Below are 16,089 nucleotides of genomic sequence, written 5' to 3'. Positions count from 1 at the left end.
ATAAGAATTACTTGGCATTATGTACTTCCTATTTTTGGATCAGCTCTAATATGCGATACAGGTAGTTAAGATTCCACTGACACAGAAAGGTGGCTTGCTACAAGACAACATTGTACTGACCTAGGCTGAGAATGGAGGTATTTTGCTTTAATTAAAATATATGTGCAGATAGGCTGGTATTCTCAGGAGTCCAAGAGAGTTAGGCACCCAGATTCCATTGAATTTAAGTGAGATTTGGACATTTATCTCCCTTACGGTCTGTTAAAAAAATTCCAGCCTTATTTTTGGCTCAATCATTTAAAACCTTTCCCCAATTGCTATTTTTTTGTTAATTACATATTTACAGGGTGAGGATTCAGAAATGGCTCTGTGATTGCTCCTTAGGCCTAATCTATATACACAAAACTAATGAATTCATTTAGAGATAAGATTTTTAACCAATCTAGTTTCACCAGTACAACTTCTAGTGTGGATGTAGTTATACCTGTATAAAGGTGCTTATCCTTTTATAGTTTATTCCTCTTTCCTTCTAGAAATAACTATACTGATAAAACACACTTTTAGACCAATGTAATTACCTCAGAATTATTGGGTTTTACCACGACAATACCAGAATAGTCAAGGCAGTCTAAACTAGAAAGTTGTATAAAGCTTTAGTCAACAGAAATCTCTACTAAAACCTCAAGACAATCCTTTTAAGCAGTACCTATTTTTTCTTCAACTCTTCAAATACAGTACAAGGAGCTTGTCTTCCCTTGGAAGCTATAACCCAATTCATATGATGCAGAACACTACTTCACAACCAGCATAGACAGCACGCAGGTAGCGTAACAACTTGTCTGCTGATCGCAGGAAAGGTTTAGCCCTGAGCAGTTGGAACAAACACCGAACACATGTTGTCCATGTCTAAACCGACTACAAAGTCATATTAGTTAAAGATGTATCAAGATAAGAGTCTTAAGCAGCCTAATTTTCTAGCAAAGTCAACTCCAAATTGTTGCCAGGAAGCCTGTCTCAGGTGAAGTCAAATTAAACTCAAATATAAATGGTTCAGGTCACTGATTTTTAAAACTGAAGATTGTGTTTATAAGACTTACTGGTTTTGAATTTCCAGGGTGGGAAAATACATTGAGAAAGTCTCATTTTAACTCTGCATGACAAGGTTTCCAAATGCTGCCCCAGTTTTTTTTTTTTTTTTTTTTTAGTTTGTTTCAGCATAGTTGCTTTGGGACGTCATCAGCTATTTGCAGTCTCCTATAATGGTGGTCAAGAGTTCAGTCCTTCAACAAGATGCCCTTGATTGGCAGCCCTTTTGTCCGCTAGCATACAGTAGCCTCTTTCTAATGCCAAAACAAGTTTGCTTAAAAAAAAAAAAAAAAAAAAACACCCAGAACCTAGAAACACAGAAAATCTATTTGTTGCCTAGTAAGAGTAACTTCACTGCAGCATAGTTGGCACACACAAAGGACACCAATTACCATTCATGGGATCTGCATTATTACCATCAAGCAGAGCAACTAACATTTATTACAGCTGGGAGGTTAGGCCAATTTGGCAAGAAGATAACTCAGTAGTTATTGAAACTTCAACCCACATTCTGTCCTATAGTGGCAGTGACCCAGGGAACAAGGAAGGTCTCCCACAGATGAGAGGGAAGGTTATTGCTTGGTTTACCAATTTAGAAAGGTGTACAACTGCTTGTTTTTTGCTGTGCCCCCCTCACCTCAGTGCATTTGCAACGAAGCCCACTCTGCTGCATAGGCAAAACAACTTGCAGGGAACTCAGTTTCCAGAATGGAAAGTAGGCTGAAGCAGGCCACATTGCATTGCTTAGCTCTACAACACAGAGAATGTCAGAGCAGAAAGCAGATACATTCAGTAAAGGAGGGCTTGTTTCTGGAACCATGGACATTGGAAAGAAGAGATCCATAAATATTCATGATATGCCCACATCTTGAATACTGCATGCAGATATGGTCACCCCATCTCAAAAAAGATATATTGGAATTGGAAAAGATTCAGAAAAGGGCAACAAAAATTATTAGAGGTATGAAACAGCCATATGAGGAGAGATTAATAAGACTGGGACTTTTCAGCTTGTAAAAGAGACTACTAAGGGGGGGAATATGACAGAGGTCTATAAAATCATGACTGGTGTGGAGAAAGTAAATAAGGAAGTGTTATTTACTTCTCACAACACACGAACTAGGGGTCACCAAATGAAATTAATAGGCAGCCCTTTAAAACAAACAAAAGGAAGTATTTTTTCCACACAGAGTCAACCTGTGGAACTCCTTGCCAGAGGATGTTGTGAAGGCCAAGACTATAACAGCATTCAAAAGAAGAACTAGATAAGTTCAGGGAGAATACGTCAATCAGCGACTATTAGCCAGGATGGGTAGGGATGGTGTCCCTAGCCTTTGTTTGCCAGAAGCTGGGAATGGGCAACATGGGATGGATCACTTGATTACCTGTCCTGCTCGTTCCCTCTAGGGCACCTGGCATTAGCCACTGTTGGAAGACAGTATACTGGGCTAGACCTTTGGTCTGACCCAGTATGGCTGTTCTTATGACATGTTGTGGAAAGAGAAAGGGGAACGCAATAACTAAACCTCTTCAATGTGTGGTTGAAGTTACTAAGATATGTGGTGGCAGCCAAATCAGTAACTGTACAAGCCACCACTTGGAGACCACCTCGTTTCAAGAGCCTGCCAAGAGGAAGCAACTCAAAAGTGGAGGGTGCGGAGAAGAATGCTCAACACCCTGCCCTGTGACACTTTATAGTGAGCCTTCCAGTTGCTTAACAAGTGGTATAATGGGGCTCCCCAGGCCTCCTTGAGCGGAAAACCAGAGTGTGAAAGGGGACTGCGTGATGAGGAAGGGGGAGAGAAGTGCCAAAACAAGATCGTTAGGGAGAGGAGAGACACTCAAGACATAAAACAGTCACGGAAGCAAGCGAAAGCAGAGGTGAAGCCCAGCACCCAAAGCCATTTCAGCCTTTTTGTCTTTAAGTACCAACATTTGGAGCCAGAAAAAGACTCTGAACTGCAGTACTGTGGGGCAACTGTGCCAAGCCCTCACCATTTAGAGTATTGGCTATGGCTGTCCTGGGGGAGGTCTAGTCATTGCCTGTTTGCCTTTTGAGGAGGGACTGAGTGATTCAGAGACAGGAGTCTCAATCTCCTAGACAGGCTCAAACTAATGAAGTGGTTTATTTCCCTGGATGGGGAGGAAAACCCCTTTATGTGAGCTGCAGGAACTCAAATAATGAGGTTTAACTGCACCTAGGAGAGCCAAGCTCCGCAAGGCCGGGCTTGGCACATGAAAGGACAGTACAGCAAGGGGAATCTATGTGGATTTAGAGGACAAGGTGTACAATGAAAGCAGAGAGTTGAAGCAGGTTTTAGAAACAAGGAGCAGAGAGGTGGGTATGGTCACAAAGTGGCCTCCACGTCTGGATACACAATCCTATGGGATGGGAATGCATGTGGTAATTAGGGAGGGATGGAAGGAAGAGGTCCTTTTGTAAAGACTGAGCTCTACATAAAGCTTGGAAAGTCAATAAAGGTTTTATGAGAAGTCAAGTGCTGTTTTTTCCTGCGCAGAGCAGACACTCAGGGTGCTTTGCCATTATCACACCTCTCGAAGCGAGCTCTTCTTTGCCCTTGAGTCTTCTACTACTGGTCACTTAAGATAGCACAGGGATATCTATTAATACAAGCACCACGGTCCTGAGAGGGTGGGGAACAGTCTCTGGGTTTCAAGTGGGCACAGACAACATCTACACTCTTCACCACCACCACCCCCTTAATGTGACTAGACTGTTCCTTCTGTGCCACTTGTCTATCTAGAAACAGTGCACATTTTCACAAGATCATTCCCCCACCCCACCCACAAGCATAGGCCTGATCCAAATGCCATTGAAGTCAATAGGAATCCTTTCATTGACCTCAATGGTCACTGGATCAGGTCCCATGAACACATTGGACACAGAGGACTTGGTCAGCTTCCATGACTCTCTGGAATGAACTCCAACTACCCCCCGCACCTGCAGTTCTTACTCTTTACAGCATAAGAGATCAGATTAAGCGATGTCTAGTTCAACCAAGGCACTTTTACTATGAGTGGGGCTGAGGTCAGTAGCTTCCATAAATAGTCTGATCTGCAAGGTAAGTTTTCTAGCTGCAGCTAACGTGGGCATCCTGCTCTGCACAGCTGCTAGAAAGAATTTCTTTGTGCATGCCCTTCTTCTACCCCGAAGAGCATTGTTTGCCAAGAAGTAGGAGCCCACCCTTTGTCCATACAGTACCTTCCAACACACCCAAGTCTGGCTGGCAATGTCGAATGTATAGGCTGAAGGAACAGGTTTTACGCTTATTGTGCTGAATCGTCCTAGCTGTCCTGCCAGAGAAGTACTAGGTGGTTCTCCTACAGTCAGAGGTTGTGTCTAACCTACCTGGTTGATTGGTGCTCCACACACGTTATTGCTCCGTTGCATCATCTATCAACACCTTCTTGTACTGGCCATGTCCAGTTGCTACAAACTTGTACTTCTTGCCAGAAGCGGTGGTCTGAATGGGAGAAGAGAAGTGAGGATTAGAGCCCTTCCTCAAGTGTCCATCTCCCAGCCTGTATCTCAATCAACACAAATAAGTTTCTTAAGTATTAAGAGTCAAATAAACTGAAGTCTGAGGAGCAGGCGAGGTTCTCCAACTTCAATATTTTAATGTGGCCCAGATTACCACATAGGGTGAGAGCTTGTTCCTACCATCTGTTTGCCTAGACAAATACATACAATAAAAATAATAATGGAGATGGATAATTATTGGAACTGCCAGATAATGCAACAATTTTAAAATTCATCATAACATCAATGGTAAGATGCAGCTCAGTCAAACCTCTCCAGTAACCCCATACCAAAAGGAGAGGCAGCATCAGAGTTGAAGTTCTATGGAGCCAGGGCTATTCTCAATCTTAGGTAAGAACCTTTTAATGCATTATACCCATGCACCCTTAGAGGCCTCCACATCTTTCAGAACTAGCAGACAGCCCAGAAACAGAACCCCAGGTATCTAAGCCACTCTGCACTTTCAGAGAAATAGGCTATTATTTAAAATTTTAAAAAACTATTAATTAGCCCAACTTGCAGAGTTTCAATCCAAATGCAAATGATATCAGAGTCTGGTGGGAGGGAACCTTGGGCTTTGGTCCCAGCCCTTCGTTAAATTAGTGGGAATGTTTATTACAACAGATACGTTTAGAAAAGGAAAGCATGCCTTCCTGTCACTGCCATAGAGGATACCTCCTTTGGCCTAGGCCTATGCTTCTGTTCGTAGGCAACCTCAACCTATGCTCCAATATACAGGCATCCTTCTCCTTTCTCTCCCCCTCTGACCTAAGAGGGAATTCTCTTGAACAAACTCAGCCCCAATACCATAAAGCAAGTGCTATAACAAGGACATCTAGGAAGAAGCTACTTACCTTGATGTTGCCTTCATTTTTGGGGGTACCCTTCTGTTCCCACATGCTTCGCTTATTCACAATATCTCCAGCCACAATATCCTGGGGACATAAGAATGAATCTCATCACCCTGCCATCAATACAGCTGAAAGCTGCCTTTGTTCATTTCACACTGACTGAAGCCACCTGCCCAATAACTATGGTATTTGGCCATGTGATTGGGTAGAGTCACACTGGGCAGGCTGCATACCAGGTGGCACGAGACTTCCTTTTCTTAAAATACCAAATGTTGGAGGATGGTTAACAGAACACTGGATCTAAGGCCCAAGATGTAGGTTTTGTAGGGGAAAGGGTTTACAATATTAAGAAGTATTAATAGGAAAGTTTCTTTCCTAGGAAGCTTTAAGTGAAACAGTTTTCAGAGAGACATTTTTGATAGTGAGGCCTTTGCAACCTAGATGTTGCAGCATTGTGCCGGCACTTGAATCAGAAAATGCAATTCACTAGGAATAGAGAGTAGATTCTTTCCATTGTTTAAATTTACAACTTGGCTGTACCTTGGATGGCTCAGTGGGGTCTAATCAATACGCAGCAACTGGGGTGGCTCCTAGTGCAGACAAGGAAACAACTGTTTCCAGCAGTTCGGTTTAACTCCATTTCAAGCCGTGATAAACAAAACCAATTTCCTTGGTATTTGCACTATTGTGGCTGGGGCTAATCCAGGTACAGACAAAGTTTTAGTGAATTGTAGGCAGTAGAGACAGAACATCTGAAAGTTTTAACATGGATGTCAATAGAAGAGGGGAAGAATGAGGTTTTAACCTGACATTGCTACTCCTGATACCATTGTCCTTTCAAGTCCCTACTCCACAGTGATATGCACCTGAATAATTTGAGTAAACCCAGCCAACCATGTAGCAGGGTAAGTTTTCTTCCTGAAGTTCATGCTGTTAGACACAGGGGCAGCCCTCTGACATTAAACAAAGCATAGGCATCGACTCAGTGGGTTCTCCGGGGCTGGAGCACCCACAGGGAAAAATTAGTGGGTGCTCTGCAGCCACTGGCAGCCAAGCTCCCCTCCCCCCCCCCGCCCCACCTCCTCCTCCGCGTCCCACCCTGAGCATCCCGCGTTCCCGCTCCTCTGCCTACCTCCCAGCACCGCCAAACAGCTGTTTGGCGGCGTAGCAAGCTCTGGGAGGAAGGGGGAGGAGCAGGAACGCGGCACACTCAGGGGAAGATGTGGGGCCGGGGTGGGGATTTGGGGAAGGAGTCAGAATAGGGGCAGGGAGGGGCAGAGACTTTGGGGAAGGGGTTGGAATGGGGGTGGGACAGGGGCGGGACCTCATGGAAGGGGTGGAGTCAGGGCGGGGCTGGGGGCAGAGTGAGGGGGTCAAGCACCCACTGGTGGGAGCAGAAGTTGGCGCCTATGAAACAAAGAGCTGTACCCCTTCTCCTGCAGTAGAGTTGGCTGGGCATATAAGGCTCAGCAGTCTTACCTTACAGGATGGAGACTTAGAGGACTGAGCTGCAACCTCTCCAGTCTCCCAGAGGCTTTTTGTGCTGGCTACAACCATGCTTGTGGTGGCAAGTTCAAGGGAAGATTGTCGGACGAGTTTCTGAACCTTCTCGGATGTCTGGAAACAAAGCAAATTAGAGTGAAAGTGTTCCAAGCACTTGCAGATTTTTGTGAATAGATTCTTGGAGAAAGGAGGTTGTAAATAATCATTTCAATGGATACATTAACTACAGAGTCAGGGGACAGAAACAAACAAGAACATGGAGGCTAAGTTGAAGTACATTGTGCCCATTCAGGACAGAGGTGCAGGGAGGAGACCGCCCTTGTCTGGTGTAATAAGATAGGAGAAAATGGCTTGTTCACATCTCCAGCGCTCCTGCTCAAAAGACACACGATTCCTTATCCTGATGAATTAAAGAGCACGGAGGGATTTAGGAAGATTAGATTCAATCCCTTCTAGCATTATTATAGCTAGCTGCTAGGGCAGTCTACAAGGACCAAAGGAGGTGAGGACTATCCAGAATAGAATAGAGCCTATATGGGGCTGGGGGTTGAGAACATGCCACCTATATGATCAAGAGCATCACCTCAATGGCATGAGTGTACTGCTCCAGTCTGTCATCAATCTTGGAAACAGGAAGTGGTGGCTGAGTCTTCTTCACACTGTTGCTGGAGAAAGAAGGAAGTGTTATTGCCTTAAGCTCATCAGAGTGAAGTATACCCAAGCCTCTTTTGGGAAGAAGCCACTAGTTTTCCCCCACCCCCACATCACAAATGCTGGTTCTGAAAGATGTCCAAGTGACCCACTAAGCAATAGGACACTGTTCCCCATCAACCCACCAGCAGAGCCCTCCAGCATGATCACTTGGAATTGTGTCTTTGGTTCAAGTGCGGGTCTGTGTTACAGTAATACTCAAATCAAAGCCCAGTGGAGAATTACCAACAGGTCAATCAGTGGAAGGAGAATTACCTTTTCTTTATTGAGCGGTTCAGGGATTCAGTTCGGTCTGTGATCTAAGTGGGAAGAGATGAGAAAGAAGAGACATCAGTTTTCCCTGCTGCCCTGAGTCCCTCATCTTAATTGGCCATAACTTGAATCAGTGAGTTCTCCCCACCCCTAATTGAGAGATTTGGGTCATTTCAAAAGTATCTTGTTTCCTCCCACCTCCCTACCTGAACCCTGGAATGACGGAACCATCAGTCAATCCACTTGGGTGTCCCTATAACTCCCCACTTTGCAGTCAAGAGGTGGCATCTTCAGCTGCAACAGCAATGATGGTAGATGCAGCACACCTGATGGTGCTGGACCAACAATTCTGGGAGGTGGCTTCAAAGTGGAGGAGCTACCAGGAAAGTGAGCTTCCAGAGTATCATAGGATGAACTGCAGTGAAGAGTCAAACATCTGTATTTTAAAAAGCTTCCCCCCACGTTTCCAGCCCAGTGATTCCCCCATCTTGAAGGAAGAGTCACATCTAGGGCAGAGTGCAGGAGGAAAAGCTGCAGGACACTTGTACCTAGTCCATTCCCCACGGCAGCCGCAGCCTGATCCTGTTCTCCGAGGGTCACTAATTCATCTGGCCACAGGAGCAGCTAACATGCATGTTGGCTGCCAGTGTAAGCAGCAACCTGACCACCAGGCTTCTCTCCTCCCATCCCATCATATTCTAGCACATGGGTGACCCTGGGGCCAAGCTGCAGGGCCTCTCCACTGTAAGACTCACATAGGCTCTTGGTGATGATGAGTAGAATGGAAGGGGCAGGTATAGATAAAGGTAAAGACAAGAGGGGAAAAAAGGCAGGAAAAAGAGGAAGATGGATAGAAGACGGCATCTGTGAGGGTACATAGTTTACACTGGCCGTTCCACTGCAAGGAGGCTCCAAGACAGAGGAGTGATTTAACCAGCAGAGCCTTCTGCACTGCCTAGGGAACAGGAATACAAGGCTCAGGAGCCTTCAAGCCAGCATGTAGTATATTCCTTACTACCAGGGAGTCCTACAAAACCAAGAATCAGAAGCCCCATAACCGTGATTCACCCTGCACACACATCTGCGTGCCGTAGGAGAACTGTGCACCATTAGCAGGGGAGACAAGTAGTAAAAGCTGCAAAGCAGAAGGGTTTTAATAGACCTTCAGAGGTTACTGACCGTTTTAATTGAGCAATAAAGCATCTGACAAGACAAACTTGTCTTCTTGGTGACTGTCCAATTGCTATGTGGATATACGCAAGATAGGTTAGAAGAGGCTGTTTGTAGGCTCTATTACTTGAAACAGGGATGCATTAGGATGATGGTTCTGCTGGTTTATAGCATACTTGTTTGGGAGTTTTTTGGGAGCAGTACATATCGCATCCATTTTCTGCTCTGGAAAATTATTCCTTTATCAGCAGAGCTCAGCCTGTCAGAGCTGCAACATTTGAGAGGCTGGGCAGTGTTTGCAGTTTGAGCTCAGGACTGTGAATCCAGAGATCTGGGCTCCAAGCCTCCGTCACTCTGCCCCTTGTGCAGTCATTGGCTCCTGTGCCATGTGTGCTGCACATGACCATTCCAACCGGACAGCACCTTACACGGGTGTGAAAGGGACAGGACAGAGAATCAGCCCTCTGGGTTCTGTTCCCAGCACAAGCAGCAAGTTAACTGGCATCTCGGGCAGGTTGTAGATCACCATCTGTGTCTGGGCTTCTGAAGAGTAAGGATAGCACATCACAACCTGCATCTATTGGGTATTTACAGAAGTTTTGTAATCCTTGGAGGAGAGGCACTATACAGGAACAAGGGATTGCTCTCCTGTTCCGTTCCCCCACCAAGACTCCAGCATTAACACTGCTCCAACGTCCACAGAAAGCTATCACAAGTACCAACCGGAGAAGTTGCTTCATTTCTGCATGACACTAGTCACAGCCTTTCTGCACTGCTCACTTACCTGAACCCTGCTCCCCAGCCCAGACCGTTACATTGATGAATTTGCAGAACTCCTCTATTCATTTAGAGGACAGAAGGGAACATTATAAATATCTAGCTGACCTCCTGGCTCCAGGCCATAAAGAAAGTCTGTGGCAAGACTTCAGGTGCCTAGCTTCCCTTCTTCTGTGGTTGGCTACTTCATGCCTTGAGAATCCCTTCATTCCTCCATTGCTCCCATTTTTTAAAATCCCCCTTTCCTGGCCACAGAGGCCTTTGAAGCCTCAGACAGCTACTTGTTATGCTAAGACCTCACCCACCCACCCAGGACCTGTGGATCTAAGAGACACAAGCTTCAACTGCCTGAGCTAAAGGAGCGAGCTTCCCCGTCTCACTCCAGTAGTCACTACCGTGGTTAAAACTGTAAGAGCGTTTATGTCCTAATCCTACTTTTCTCCCCACAGGCCCATGCCTTTCCAAACCAGTCATGGTATGGAAGGATTCCATTCTTGGTTTCTTATGGCTGATCCTGGCTTTTAAATTTTATTTATATTAGTTTAAACAAAATTCCTTCAACTGCTTGTGCGTAAGAACTCCTTTCTGATTTGCAAAGATTGTGAGCACCTCTCTCCCCTGAATGAATGCGTGTACAGCCTGCTCGGTGGGGAAGCTTCCCCACCAACACCATAAAGGCCCCTTCAGAGGCAGTGGATATTTAACCCCTTCCCTGCTGTGTACGGGATTGTTCATAGCAACAGTTCCATAGGACAGTATAGGGATTTGGGGGTTGCACTGCAAGAGAGCTTCTGTCCCTAGTACCAAAGGTAGGGGGGATTTTTCAGAAGCACAAGCCCAATTCTGTTCTCACCGAAGTCCATGGTAACGCTCCAGAGCTAGATTTTTTTTTTTTTTTTTTTTTTGGCTGCACGCACCACCCACTCCCCTCTCTCAGTGCAGTGAGGGGTCTCTCTTCCTGGCTTGATAGTCACACACACATTCCCATCACGTGTCACAATGCAAATAGACTGGGGCCAGAATCCAGGTAGTTCTATTGCTCCCCAGAAGTTTGATTTTTATTGTTAACGTTTCCTGTAATGTAACAATGTTCTGCTGCCCGTCTGAGTAGCTCCTCCGACAGTTACAGACGAAACACTCCCCTTGCTATATGTTTCTTGTCACAACACCTTTTGAAAGTGACATAACTCTCCCTGGCCAGGCAACATTGAGTCACATGCAGGCAGCATGAGGTTTAAGAGCCACTAGGGGAGCACAATGCTAACAGGTGCGTAAGAGACCACTCGAACGCTCAGCCATCACCCCAAAGACTAATGAAGTCTGCACGCACTGGACTCCTCACTCTCCATCCCAATCTGTGGCCAACAAGATCAATTCTGACAGGAGAAGGAAAAAGCCATTTTCCCCATACACCTACCATATCTGGATACACAGGGCTGCGTATCCACATGACATTGAGGGGACGTGTATAAAGCAGACCCAGTATTGCATGGTAGGAAACAAGACAGACTATCAGTTTGGATTAAACTTGTGAAGGTAGAAGATGGCCAGGCTTACTACTGCTTTGTATTATAAAAGTTCTTAGAGGCCCCAGTTGCGACCAGGGCTCCATTGTGCTAGGTGCTGTACATTCCCATAGGGAGAGGCAATCCCTGCTCTCAAGAGCTGACTGCGTAAGTAGACAAGACAGACAACAGATGGAGAAAGTATTACGCCCATTTTACAAGTGAGGCATAGAGAGTAAGTGACTTCCCCAAGGTCACGCTGGAAGTCTGTGGTAGAGCTGGCAAGTGAATCCAGATCTCCTGAGGTCTTAAGTATTAGACCATCTTTCCTCTCCACTACATAGCACACCAGTCTCAGAGCAGGCCGCCAGGTCACCTCTCGCTAAGGTTTAGGCCAGCTCTAACTGCACTTGCGATTCAGAGCTCTCTTAGCAGCACGTACCGTTGTGGAACTCGTTGGGGACTGGCTATCACATTGTTCATCCTCTTCCCCTTCCACGCTGGAGGTGCTCGGTGCTTTCTGGCGTTTTTCTGGTGTCTCCGCCTCCTCATTCCTCCTCCTTTTTTTCTCCTGAATGCAAAGAATGAGCAGATCAAGAGCAAAGCTGATTAAATGCCTGCTGTAACAAGTGTCAGACCCACCCCCACAAGTGAAGCTTTGGATAAAGATACTCTGAGCTTTCTTTCACATGTGAAAAATTCATTCTCCCAGTTGTCATTTTAAAAGACAACATTTTTACAGGTGCAAGGTCACCAAGTGAACTGGTGAGGCATTCTGCATGAGTTTTCACAAAGATCAATTTTCCCACCAATTTTGCCCATCCCCCATCAGAAAGGAATATATATCCCCAATCTCAGGCAGGGGACAGGGAAAGTAACTGCATTTATTCTGAGAAGCTATGAAGCCATAATACCCCCTAATAAGAGGGATGTCATGATATATGCAATCACAGTCCATCTTAAACATTTATTACTACTAAAAGTGACACAGACAGGTTTCCATACATCTTGAGTTCCATCTTTGTCTCCCTTGTTTACCAGGGCCACACCATGCCTGGGACTATATACAGCACAGACACCCCTAGTGGATGGAAGGCATCAATGCTGGACCCCAATTTCAGATCTATTAGTAGATCAGGCCAAGGCTTCTCAGAGCGTGGGACAAAAAAAAGGGAGGGGGGTGGGGGGTTCTGAACACATAGGTTCTGAATTTTCTTAAGAGTCCTGTATCTGTGGCTTTGTAGGATTGGAGAAACTGACACTCTGTACTGAATGATGATGAGAGAGGACAGAACAGATACCACAGCAGAGAACTTAGAACACAGAATTACAGGCCTTGTGGTACTTGTCAGAGCAGCACTAAGTTCTCCATTATGTGCAGTGACTGATTTTTGGGAGGGGAGGAGAGAAGAGAAGAAAGGAGCCAGTAAACATGAAAGTGGCATCTACACACTTAAGCTGTGTGTAACTGGGGGTGCTTGCATAGCTGCAGCTATACCAATGCAAACTGCTGGGGTAGACGTGCTGCACCATCGTAAGGCAGGGTTTGCACTAGTGTGACCCTTGAAAGCTACTGGGATAGTTAAGTATCACAAGTACAAGCCCTGTTTGACACATTGCTGCGATGTCTACCCCAGATGATGGATGGGTCCCCCATGAAGTCACAGCCATACCAAGAGAAATCACAGATCCAATATTTCTGCCCTGACCTCCTGCCCAGCTTTCTCCTCCTCCTCCTCTTCTTGCTTCTGCTCTTGAATGCATTCTTCCTCAAAAAGTTGCTGAGGCTCCTCTGTCTCCAGCGGCTCCTGCCTTATCTCCTCCTTCTCCCCGGGAATCTCCTCCGGGCCCTCCTGATTCAGCTGCACCTGCTCCAGCTTGACTTCAGCTTCCCTCAGACCACTGTCCTCTTCCTCATAGGAGTGTCTTGGAGACCTAGAGGTGGGAAGGGGAAGAAGCCTTTGAGAAGGGAAGTGAGTGTTTCAAGCCCACAGAAAATCTGGTGTCCTGTACCTTTAAAACACCAGCTTTATTAGTAATGGCCCAACATACAACTGGAGCTCTAAAAATACTGTGCAAATGCAGATATACTATTTAGTGCAAGTAGGTTTTGGTTTAATGAGAAGCTAGTGCAAGGCAGAACTGGTCAATAAAACAGTAAGAAGAATTACAAACACTTTTGGGACATTTATACTAAGGCATGGATGAAATCTTTCAAAAACAGAAGGCAAATCAGGTCCACTTTTTATCATTGTTTGCATTATGGTGGCACATAAAAGCCCCAATTTAAGACAGATGCCCCACTGCACTAGGTGCTGTACAAGCAGAGCATGATGTAGCTCTTCAGGGCAGGGACTTACAGTCTAAACAGACTGAGGGTGGGAGGGGGAAAAAAACGGAGGCAGAGAGACTTGCCCAGGGTCAATGGCAGAGCTGGGAATAGGAGCCAGGACTCCTGGTTCCCAGCCCAGTGTTCTGTCCACTGGTCCACATTCATTCCAGCAGCAGGAGCTGGACCCAAAGCCTATTTAAGTCAATAGGATCCTTTCCATTGATTTCAGTGGGCTTTGGATCAGGCCCTAGGCTGTTTATCACATCGGTTTGGCTCCATGTACTATACTTGATTACATGAGGCAACTTCCCTTCTGAACAACTTCTGCAGTGCAATCCAGCTTCTTCGACAGCGAACTTGGAGCTAGATACCAGATGCCAGCATTACACAGACAGGAAAGCGCTTTCACAACCTCAAGCCTCCAATTTCTCAACCTTCATGTCAGACGCAGAGTCCCATCTGAAATGGGCCTCGGGCTAAGGCTCAGCATGAGAGGAGTACAGTACAGTAATGGCGGAGGAAGACTGGTAAGAACTAAGAAATAAATGTCACTTCTCTGTGCTACAGAATTCCTGCTCCAGTCTCAACTGCAAAGACAACAAGAAATAATGCCTCCACATTTCTAGTTCCAGATGTATGGAGCAGGAAGAGATCCCCACCCCCTCTCCCTGAGCTCCAGAGCTGGACTTCCCCTGTCCAGCTAGGCTGTGACTGAGATCCCTTCAAATTCGGAGGCCATTTGGGCTAACTTGTGTGGTCTGAGGTTGGGCAAGACTAGCTTGAGTTCAAGGGGATTTCTCCCCCTTGTTCTTTTGTTCCCCAGCCACCTTCTGGGAGAATTTGATTTCTAACTACAGGACAGTCTGCATTATTCATTAGGGTACAAGAACCATTTACACACACACACACACACACACTCTACTGCCTGAATGTCTGTCCACACAGCTCCTTTTTTTGATACCATTTTTCTACCTGATTCCCCCTCTCCCCCCCCCCCCCCACTAGTAGAAACTAATGGAACCACTGGAATTCAGCCAAAGGAGAATGGAAACCCAGCAACGTTAAATCCAAACATTCAAATCTACATTGTCAAAAGTAGGGCAAGAGGGAAATTGTGCAACTTTTTTCAAAATGCAAAGATCCCAAACAGCTCTAGTCCCAAGCTCGGTACACATCCCCTCTGCCCATCTCTAAAAGGTATCCCCAGCCAGGGGTACCCACTGCACATATTTCTTTGAAGCATTTAGAAAGAGGCTCGTGGCTTGATTTTCCAGAGGCACTAAAATGACTGACACTGCAGGCCATTTGCCAGGTCACAGCAAGGTCTCCATATCTAAACTGGACACAGCTGGAATCCATTTGGCTCACTTGTGGGTCAGTACTGATCAAATAGATATTAGTTAGAATAAAGTGTTTAGACTACTGAATGCATGTGAGTTGCTGCATGCATTAATCTTACTCTCAATAGCGGGGTTCTATACTGTAATGTAATATTGGAGCAGTTGTATTGTGAACCTCTGATACTGTATGAATTGCTGTACAGTACTAGAGTGATATTTGTATGAAGAGCTGCTCTTCTACAGAAATTGTTATGACTGTCAAAAGAGGCTGCCCATCAATACCAGACAGGCTACGGGTGGCTCCTACAACAATTGAGGAATTGTCAACAAGAGGACAAGAGACTTATTGTTGTTCTGCTCCCCTCCCCGTGAAGGTCAGTCACGCAAGTGGACTCCTCCTATCAGCTGAGTTTGCAGCTCAAAGCATGTAGTAAGAAGGGGATAAAAACCCCAAGCAAAAGGAACTACTAGGTATCTCTATGCTGCTGCAACTCTGGAGAGGCAAGGGCCAGGTCTACACTACAGAACTAGTATAACTAAAGTTGCTCAGGGGTTATGAAATATCCCCACCCCTGACAGGGCCGGCTCCAAGTTTTTTGCCACCCCAAGCAAAAACTCATTTTCCCGTGCCCCCCCCCCGGCCCCGCCCCAACTCTGCCCCTTCCCCACCCCATTCCAACCCCTTCCCCAAATCCCCGGCCCCGCCTCCTCCCCCAGGCACACCATATTTCCCCTCCTACTCCTCCCTCCAGGATCCAGAGTGCCGCCCCTTGGAAAGTGCCGCCCCAAGCACATGCTTGGAGCACTGATGCCTAGAGCTATCCCTGACCCCTGAGAGAGGTCCTTATACCGATTTAATCACACACACACACCCCCCATGGGCAGCACTATGTCAACGGGAGAGCTTCTCCTGTCAACATAGCTATTGTCTCTCAAGGAGGTGAACTAACTACACTGAGGGGAGAAACTCCCCTCAGTGTAGGAGCATCTTTACTTAAAATGCTGCATTGCCACTGTAGCA

The 16,089-nt window shown here is 46.0% G+C and overlaps 1 protein-coding gene across 11 annotated transcripts in view; it reads right to left on the bottom strand.

Annotated features, from left to right (window-relative positions):
- Positions 1–16,089, bottom strand: part of LSP1 (lymphocyte specific protein 1) — an 82,701-nt gene that overhangs the window by 11,609 nt on the left and 55,003 nt on the right. For all 11 annotated transcript variants that reach the window (XM_042840124.2, XM_042840127.2, XM_042840128.2 and 8 more), the window contains 7 exons: positions 13,106–13,331; positions 11,839–11,967; positions 7,948–7,991; positions 7,565–7,646; positions 6,958–7,095; positions 5,482–5,562; positions 4,457–4,571 (listed from right to left, as the gene is read on the bottom strand). In XM_042840124.2, coding sequence (XP_042696058.2) covers positions 4,482–4,571; positions 5,482–5,562; positions 6,958–7,095; positions 7,565–7,646; positions 7,948–7,991; positions 11,839–11,967; positions 13,106–13,331 — 790 coding nt within the window. In that variant the 3' untranslated portion in view covers positions 4,457–4,481. The remainder of the gene's footprint in view (positions 1–4,456; positions 4,572–5,481; positions 5,563–6,957; positions 7,096–7,564; positions 7,647–7,947; positions 7,992–11,838; positions 11,968–13,105; positions 13,332–16,089) is intronic.

The sequence above is a fragment of the Chrysemys picta genome, chromosome 4 (genome assembly GCF_011386835.1).
Source record: "Chrysemys picta bellii isolate R12L10 chromosome 4, ASM1138683v2, whole genome shotgun sequence".
Classification (NCBI taxonomy): domain Eukaryota; kingdom Metazoa; phylum Chordata; order Testudines; family Emydidae; genus Chrysemys; species Chrysemys picta.
Note: the sequence above shows the minus strand (reverse complement) of the source record. Positions and strands in the feature narration are given on the sequence as shown.